Here is a 9,517-nt window from a genome sequence, read left to right as displayed (position 1 = left end):
GGGGAGGAGGAGAGGGGTGGGTGGTCGGACTAAGAACAGTCCCCTGTAAACAGACCCAGAATATTAGAGAATGGAAAGTCGAGCAGTGACCAGAAAATGTTCGTTAATTCTTCAGTGACCAATAGAAGACACGTCTGCTGGGACTGTTTACTGGGGAGTGATGCTTCCACCCTCCATGCCAGCAGCGAAGGGAGCAGTTACTTTCTAAGCACGCCTTGAAGAAACCTGCAGTAAAGGCACAGACGAACACCGATTTGAACCATCGATGCGCACAACTCTCTGGTTTCCCTCGTCCACTACTGCAGATTTACACACCGAAGGAACAAAACGGACACATGCATTCAAGGTGCTACGAGGCCAACAACAAATCCTCAGGGGAGGTGGTGGTGGGGGGGGGGGCAGCTGCACAGATGTTTAAGGAATGGGGACACAAACACACACACAGTCCAGGTTGGAGGGCAGGGACATATTCCAGACACTCTTCAGAGCAACAGTATATTTATTAATGAGGCCCAATCATCTAATTTAAATCTTCTTTTTCATTTTCACATTATTTGGAAACAAACTTTCGGCCATCCTAAATGCTTATTATTCGCATTATTTGGAGTCAAAGTGTGTGGAATAATTGCACCTGCAAATGTCTGTCTGGGACAAGTGAAGGGATCTTTTCTTGAGGCGGCTGGTAAGGGGTGGGGGTGGGGGGTATAAGGTTTATGAGCTTGTACGGGGGGAGAGATTCACAATGCGCATGCAACCAAGCTTGAGTGGTGTACACACCAATCGAGGCAATAAAGTTCTCCTCGTTCAGACTCCGGGTATCAAAATGGTGGGCTCCTTTGCCCGTTGTGTGGTGAGGCAGCTGCAGCTGGGGGATATTCAGGAGGCCCTGAGGTCTGGTTGTCTCCATACGACCAGAAGGACTCTCTTTACTCCCCGGGCTGCCAGCGCTGTCTGTGGGGCTTCGCTTGCGCTTTTCTGGGTCTACCAGGTTACCAAAGTTAAGGTGGCCAAAAAACAAAAAAAAAAAAAAAGAGTTCATCAAAACAGCAGAAGAGTAAAGCATGTAGAGATTTAAACTGGGAGAGGATTAAAATTATCGGACAAAAGCAGATCACAGACTCAGTTTATGTTTTAGTGAAGGTAAAAATCTCGCATGCGGCATAAAGCTTAATATCAATGGAGTGCAGAGACGCAGACAAGGGTTAGCAGCACAAGCATGGTGCCGTTTTTGCTCTCTATAAATAGCACAACTTAAAACTTAGTCATCTTTATATATATATATATATATATATATATATATATATATATGCTGTGTGTTTAACTCACGGGACACACCTTTGGTTTGATAATGAGTGCGTGCGATTTCCAGTAAGCTGAAGACACTGGCCATGCCTCCGAGGCCTGCGTTGGTGTAGGAGTGCTCCAGACTGGAAACTGTACACTTCAGGATGTCCAGCATGCCTTTGTAAACCTTTCTGTTCACCTCCTGCAAACAAAAAGCAGTGAAACCTTTTAGAATGGTTTTTAACAGGACAGAAAACACACAAGTAACGCAACAGTTTTCCCCGTCTCGCGTCTCAGCCATGTCCTGGCTGTGGAGCTGAAAATTCTTGCCTGACAAATGCGATATTTATCGACATGGAAGAGAAAAATGTTCTGACGCAAACGACAGAAATAGGAAGGAATGCGATCGACAGAAGGCTACGTTTTTCTCTCCAGTGACCTCCTGTTTAAAAAACAGCAGATTAGGTACATACTATCTAAAGTGAATGCAGCTGCTTTAATAAGTCTAAGACCTTGCCTCCGAGGTAGATTTGTAGAATTTTCCATGCCAGAGTTTTAAACAAACATCATTTTCTTGTTAAAATGTTGGAGTTTCAGCCTTGACATGAGACAGGAGAGTACATGGAGCTACAGCCATTTTTGTTTGCTAAGGAGATTAGCTGTGTCAGCCATCTTGACATTGGTTGGCTCGAAAACTTAATCGATTGCAGATGGACGTCCAACGATTTTTTTTCTGAGCGTTTCAATAAAATCTGCCCACTGGTTGAGCAAGGATGAACAGGACGCTGCACTCTCTGCTGTCTTTACTCGCCTTGACTTGAACACAAAGGTGCACCTCATTTGGAAAGCAAGACAAAATAAGAGCACGCATGCAAAGTGGAGTGTGGAAAAGTAATTTTACAGCTTTTCTCGGTCGTTCTGGTACATCTCTAAGATCAGAATTTAAATATACTCAAAACTACAGTACTTGTTCAATCTTCACATCATTGTGTCACTTGTGCACATGAAAAAAAACAGCTTCTCATTTCTTTGAACAAGTTGCAAATGCTGTGGTACATCCATGCAAATGATTATGTACAACTCTCTGCTGTTTCCTATATTTTCAACTGCTTATGTCATGTTGATCAAAATGTGTTGTATGGGTCTCTGTTGAATAGTCTCAGCGAAGGTAAATGTGTGAAGCATTAGATCAACCAGTTTTCTGAAATAGCTCAAAGGTGCATCTCATGAGTCACCTGGTAAGTATATGCTGTATAAAGCCAACACAATTGCACAACGTCTGACAATAGAGGGACAAGGAACTGGACGGGGTCAACAGCCAGAGAGAAGAAGAAGAGGAAGAGGAGTGAGGATGCGTGGCGGAGTATAGTGATATAAAGTACAGTAAGTGTGACCTTTACACATTTGCTATAGCTGTAGAAAAGAAGACATGATATGTGCTGTGTACATTTGATGCAAGTGTATCTTGCTCAAAATGAAAATGAATGTAATTCATAAAACTCTTTTTTGTGTCTTCTGGATGTTGCGTATAATGGAACTGGAAGAAGGCGAACCACCGCACGACTTCATTTACATGAATGAGGCTGGCTTTGACCGAACAAAACGCAGAAGAAGGGGTGGTCGAAATATCATCGGCCACAGTTGATGTGCCAGGCCAACGGGGCGGGAAATTAACCATGGGTGCTGCCAACTCTGAGAATGGTAACGCATATTCCCATTATTGGGCCAAACAATACAGAGCATCTTGTCGCCTTTTTAGACACTCTACAGGGATCTCATACCTGAACGAGAGAGGGGTCAGATTAGAGAAGACCTGCCAAAGTACGTGATAGTTTGGGACAATGTCAGTTTCCATCGCTCCAACATCAGCGGGCAATGGTTTGAGACTCACAACAGGATGCTGATGGAGTTCCTCTCACCCTACTCCCCATTCCTTAACCCCATTGGCGAATTTTTCTCAGCATGGAGATGGAAAGTATATCATCGCCAGCCACATACAACAGATGACCCTTCTGGCTGCCGTGGATGCAGCGTGTGATGACATCACAGCAGACGCCTTTAGGGGCTGGATAAGACACTATAAAAGATCCTTTCCACGCTAAATCGGAAGAGAAGATATTCGTTGTGATGTGGATGAGAATTTGTAGCCCAACAGACAAGAATGTAGGAAGACCGCGCTGTAATTCCTACAGCACTGCGTGTACAGTTTTCCTTAAGGAGATTGTCCTATGTTTACATTTCTACTTTTGTTTGTTTTTTTGGTTTGTGCTCTGCAGTGCTGTCTTTTCCTTTCTGTATCGCAATGACATGGTCTGTCAACAAATTACAGTATAAACAGTAAAAAAACGTAAATGTACACTGTTATACTGACAACATGACTAAGCAGTCTGACTGTCTTATCTTGTCATTCTTATGGCACTGACAAGTTCGTTGACACGGACCTATACAGAGACTAGCTTTTGCAGGTAATCCATGGGGTTTTGCTATTTGTATGAATTGTTTTGAGAAATGCACTTCCTGTTTAGCAAATGTCGAGGGTGATTCGAGAAATGCACCAAAGCGACTGAGAAAAACTGCAATACTTGGCATTTTTTTTTGTCAATTACGTTGTTTTTTTGATTGTTTGGAGCCAAAGTTGAAATTGAAATATACGCTGGATTAAATGCACAGCCCTACTGGACACAAAATGCCATTAATGACTCAAACAGAAACAATGTATGCAGGATTGGTGGTACAAATTAAAGATCTGAATGCTTATTCCCATTATATCCTACCACATCGCGTATGATCTCCTGTCTGGCATCTTCCTCGGACTGAACGGCTCTGTTCAGCTTGCTCAGCACGAAGACACGGAGCTGCTCGTTCTCCAACAGGCGGCGCACTTTTTTCATGTTAAGCCAGCCGACACCTTGTCCGTCCAGAACACTCTGCACCACTTCCTTTAAGAACTGCTGATTCTCACTGGATCAAAATAACACAGTTTTGAAACAGAATGAGGTAACTCCACAGCACTTTATGTGCACAGGATTTGTACCTAAATACAACCAAATAAAAAAGATTAAGAAAGTGTGCTTTTTTTTTTTTAATGGTTCAAGACGAGAGCTGATTGTTAGAGATGCCCCACCTTGTGTTGTTGACTCGACCCTGAGGCGACGGTGATTCTCTCTTCACTGTTGGGCTGTGTTTAATCACTGAGGACTTCTGGTCTACAAGTGCTCGAGGTGCCCGTGTTCCTGGAAGAACAACCAAATACTGATCTGTCTGAATGTAAAGGAGCAACACAACCATAATATATGTAGGCAACACCGTAATACTAAATCTTCATGCGACTAAAAAGCACTCAGGAGAAGTGGAGTCAAAAAATGAACTGTAAGGAAACACCTTTTAAACTACTGCATTCAAAAACTGCAACATCATGTCCAACATAAAGCATCCTATTCTCGAGGGGACAGATTTATGTTTGGAGTCTATTGGTTTATCTACTGTTGTACAGACAAATTACAAGAACAACTACAATTTAATATTATAAACTGAGAAACAAAGGAGAAATCAAACAAGAACAAGACACACACAGAGGAAGGAGATCAAATGGTGCTCTTGGTGTTTATATCACACATTCGAGGCAAAGAAAGTTTGAAGTCAAAGGGAGGACGCTGCTTGTCGCACATCATTAGGAACATCATGCATGACAGCTACAATCAGCTGAGTGGATGGATAGTACTCATATTAAATATAATATTACAAAAAGTCATGGTTCAATAATTGAATCCATATGAAAGAAATTAATAAAATCCCCCAAAAGTAGGAAGATGGTTGCATTTGATTTACTAACTCTCGCAAACAAATGATATTGTATATGAGGGTAAACCAATGCAAATATAATTAAAACCAATGCTTTTAAATCACTTCTAAGAAAACACTACAAAAATGTTGATTTATTAATAGCGACTTCTTGTGTAAACAGAAAGAAAGCTTGGATCCAGAGTTTGTTTTGTCAACTGGATGACATCTAGTTCAATACCCCAAACACCAAAAGGACAGACCAATTCTCTGTCACATAACCACAACTAAATAAAAAAACAGCAGCTTTTCCACAATGAAAACCAAAAAGATATAAATTTGAAAGGGGTTGTAAAGAATTGAAGAATGTAGACAAAAGGACTTTTCAAAACAACAAATAAAAGTATGGTATGTATATGCCAAGCAAGACAAAGATCACAAATTCAGTTAAAAAAAAAACCCAACAACCTATAAACAGCTCAAGCCGTTTTGTCAAGTTTCCTCCTTAATAAAATGTGAAAGGCTTTGGGAAAGAGCATCGTAATCATAGAACCTTTGAGTCCAATAAGAACATTTGTTTTGACATATAAATATTGCTTTGGACCTTCCATCAGCAGAATATAAATCAGAGTGTTTGATATAAACTATAGCAAAGTGACGAACAAGCAAACCGAACAGCAAAGCTAGCGACTTATTTCTACTTTAGTAAGGACCACAAAATGGGGTGTGTTGACACTAAATTGTTTAAAAAGTGTCAACACACGCCTACATTTTAGTCATTTAACAGTTTTTTTTTTTTTCTTTTTTTGAAGCAGCTGACTGGAAAAGATCAGCATTCAAACTTCAACGCAGTAAAAGTCTCTGATATGTGTTTGAAGTAAAGTAGCTATTTGTATACCGCCACAAGAGTCAGAGGTACAGAAATGCAAGATAGACTTATTAGGGTGTTTGAAGTGTTGAGAGAGGATGTGCTCTTTGAAGGAACTAATTTCTGATTTCTTTTTTTTTTTAAATAGGTCAGAATGAAGTGAATTTTAATAGCGACGGATGCTTTGTTCTGCCATTACAGGCACGCTAATTAAAAGTTACGACTGTGAACGTCTCTGATACGGTCTAAAAGCTGCATTTTCATCTCGGAGTTGATAAAAGAAAATGGGAAAACATAGCCAGGGCCCCAGCTCATTCATTCTGGCCTTCAAACCACTCGTATTCTCTTTTAACGCCACTGTCTGCTCTGCCAAAGCTGTAAAAATCAGCATCAATTCTGTTGAACCACAAATCAAAAGCAATGGCTGTTTTTCAGGAGTTTTTTTATTTTTACTTTTGTTAGTGTCAACTTATTTCATTGACCTTTGTTTTTTGTTTTTGTTTTTTATAACCAAAGGGCATAAACAAATTTATCCACATCTGTATATTTTCTTTATTTATTTGAATACTCTCATCTCATTAAAGTGTTAGGATTTTGTTGTGTTTGTTTTATATTACTGGTTCATTTTTATGTGCAGTTAATTATTTTTGATCAATCTACTATTTACACATTTTGGATCTACTGAGAAACTAACCTAAAATAATGTTTGTTGTGAATATCTCCAATTTGTGCATTGATTTTGCAATTATTTCATGACTTTTATTAATGTTTGTTGCTATCAGATGTCGCTCTTGATTCTGTTGTTCATTGTGAACGGGCAACAAAACTAATAACCTATTAAAAAAAATAGTTTTAGGGTTATTACAGTTTCCAAATTGGTGTTTAAGAAAATATTTCATAAGATTCAGCCCACACTGAGACTGGTAATGTTTAACAAGGGGACAATATCACTGAAAAACAACAAACCTTAAGATACCCATTTAATCTGTTTTGGAACCATTTCACTGCCCGTAGCTTCGGTAAATAAAGCATATCCCAGTGTGCTCTTAATTATGACAAAAATATTACCAAAATAAAAATCATCCATGTTTGAGGGAAAGACTCAGTTCTCCAAATCTTACCTGGAATAAAAATCTGAAATGTGAAGTACTTGATATTGAAAAGACAACCAGTGCCTTACTACACAAAACTGACTCCAGATAGGAAAAAAATACAACTTCAGATTTAGAGTTTAGTGCACAATTTTACTGCAGTCACCACTTATTGTTCTCAGCAAAATTACTGCATGATTTGGCCCAATCCCCTTTTGTAATCTGATGGAGAAAGAAGCACAAGATTCAATAGATTACATAGATTTAAAACCAACTTTGTCTCGATCTCGATCTTTCTTTTGGTTTTTTGGCGGGGGCTTTGTAATACGTTTCTCCACTTTGTCCTGGCAAGTGCGGGCAGATGTAGACCTACAGTACTGTTCAATGTTTTTTCTTAACTTTAAATCTGATGAGGATAGTAAAAGAAAAAAAAAGTTTGAGAAAGGTGAAAAGCCTTTTGTGAATGACAAAACACTGGATCTTTGATGGCACACAGTGACTGAAATGGGACAAAGACACAGAGAGGATGCTGGGAGATGTAACGGACTGGCTTGGAGAAGCATGCAGCTCACTCAATAATAAAGGGCAGAACCCACCTTCTCCGCTCCCCGGGCCGGCCTCTGTAATTATTTCCATTAGAGAATTTAGCCCAAATACTGCACACAAAACCCAGAATTAGTGGACAGAGAGAGGAGACACCGGCCCAGACACAACCAGTCTGAACATCAGCCCATCACACAACAGACGAGCACACTTAATATGGTGACGAAACAAATCAGAAAGAAATAAAATTAACTCGTAGACAAAAAAAGAGAGATGGCATGTACTGATGATGGTACAAAGCCTTGAGGTTTGGCTCTTTCAAGAGCATACACAAATTAAAAGTACAAGCAGTACTTTAGTGTGTATACATCAGTAATACTAACGTGATGATAATGGACATTTCAACAACGAGAATGAATGGAGTCAATTCTTTACACACTGTGCAGGATGCAGTTTTCTTATCAGTATGTTTTGAGCACAAAGCACAAAAAACACTTAAATTACTCGTCTTTTTTTATAAACTGTGAACGCTTTTGAAAAGGGGCCGACACATTCAGCAACAAGAATCACCAAACAGGCAAAGAAGGCAAAACACGAGGGACAAAAAGCAGGAAGGAGATACACCTCCAGTCACTAAAGACGGATTTTTCTGTGAACATTGTTTAATGATGTTACGACATTAAAAAGGTTTAAGTGTTATGCTGATAAAAACTACTTGTAGCAATAAGGAGGACTAGATGCCACGCTAATAACAGTTTGTGGTCACAGAAGAAATCTCAACTATAGATGTGAGCATCCAAAGGTTTCACGCAAACAGGGATGGCAGAGGAAGAGGGAGGAAAACAAACGCCCCTTTTCCACCAGCTCTAAAGATCCCGACTCCACTCTACTTGGCTTGCTTTGCGCGCGTTTCCACCGGCATTTTTTGAGGCCGGTCCCTGCTTTGGAGCCGGGCCGGCCCTGCTTTCGTTGGTGATGCAAGTTTAGCTCCTGTTCACTCATTGGTCGTGGGTGTGGTCAGATTGAAGCGTAAGAAGAGCGAAGAAAACAACGATAGACAATTTTTTGAACGGTAGCGAAGAGAGACAGCAGCAATGGAGTCCTCACAGAAGTTTTTTTTCCCTGGAGCAAGAACAAGATCCAGGGTTTTCTTTCAATTACTGATGACAATCCCGGCATCCAGAGCATTTCTTCCACTGCGCCGCTCTTCCTGAAGTCTCAGGAGAATCCCCATAAGTTCAAAAAACAGCAACAACACAGGGCCAAAGTTGTCCATAGCTCTTCCGTTGTCTCCACAAATGCCGCCAAGTTTCGGTAGCGCACGCTACGAAGTCTGGAGGTGTGGCTTTGGAGCCCCTCCCCCCGTCCCACCAACACAAGAAGGCGTTCCTCTACTACCGACCAAACTGGCCGGTGGAAACGCGATGCTTTTTTTACAGAGCCGAGCAGAGTAGAGTAGAGCAGGGCTGCTCAAGTAGAGCCAGTGGAAAACAGGCAAAATATATAAAGGATGTTAAAGGTGTCTCTTCCATCTTAGTGCTATGCTAAATAAGGGAGTAAGATAAGTATGTCACTGTCAAAGGTTAATGAAACTCCTAATCAGGACACGTTATCACACAAGACATAACATACCCGGGCTGTCGGGGGCATCTGAACAACAAAAACAAAAACACATCACAATCAAAAGAAACAGAACATTTTCAATGGCAGCTATTCCACATGAGGCAGAGCTATTGAGTTAGTTCACCATGCTCCATTTGTTTCTTTTTCTCTCTGAGTGGAAGAGAGAATCCAGCCAAAACAGAACAGTCCTCTCCTTTTAAACTTAACCCATCACATTAAAACCTGAAAACTGCGGAGGAATAACTTGTTCCCTAATAACAGAAAATGCATAAAAGTGAGGAAAATAAAAGCGATATCTGTTTGTTTGGGGGTGGATTCTCCTTTTAGG

The 9,517-nt window shown here is 40.5% G+C and overlaps 1 protein-coding gene across 22 annotated transcripts in view; it reads right to left on the bottom strand.

The window, feature by feature from the left end:
• Nucleotides 1-9,517, bottom strand: part of madd (MAP-kinase activating death domain) — a 46,433-nt gene that overhangs the window by 16,453 nt on the left and 20,463 nt on the right. For 21 of the 22 annotated variants that reach the window (XM_037979753.1, XM_017414229.3, XM_037979754.1 and 18 more), the window contains 4 exons: nt 4,409-4,517; nt 4,059-4,245; nt 1,336-1,486; nt 778-981 (listed from right to left, as the gene is read on the bottom strand). In XM_037979753.1, the coding sequence (XP_037835681.1) occupies nt 778-981; nt 1,336-1,486; nt 4,059-4,245; nt 4,409-4,517 (651 nt within the window). The remainder of the gene's footprint in view (nt 1-777; nt 982-1,335; nt 1,487-4,058; nt 4,246-4,408; nt 4,518-9,517) is intronic. The other variant, XM_037979763.1, reaches the window with a different exon arrangement.

This window comes from Kryptolebias marmoratus, linkage group LG15, assembly GCF_001649575.2.
Source record: "Kryptolebias marmoratus isolate JLee-2015 linkage group LG15, ASM164957v2, whole genome shotgun sequence".
Lineage (NCBI taxonomy): Eukaryota > Metazoa > Chordata > Actinopteri > Cyprinodontiformes > Rivulidae > Kryptolebias > Kryptolebias marmoratus.
Note: the sequence above shows the minus strand (reverse complement) of the source record. Positions and strands in the feature narration are given on the sequence as shown.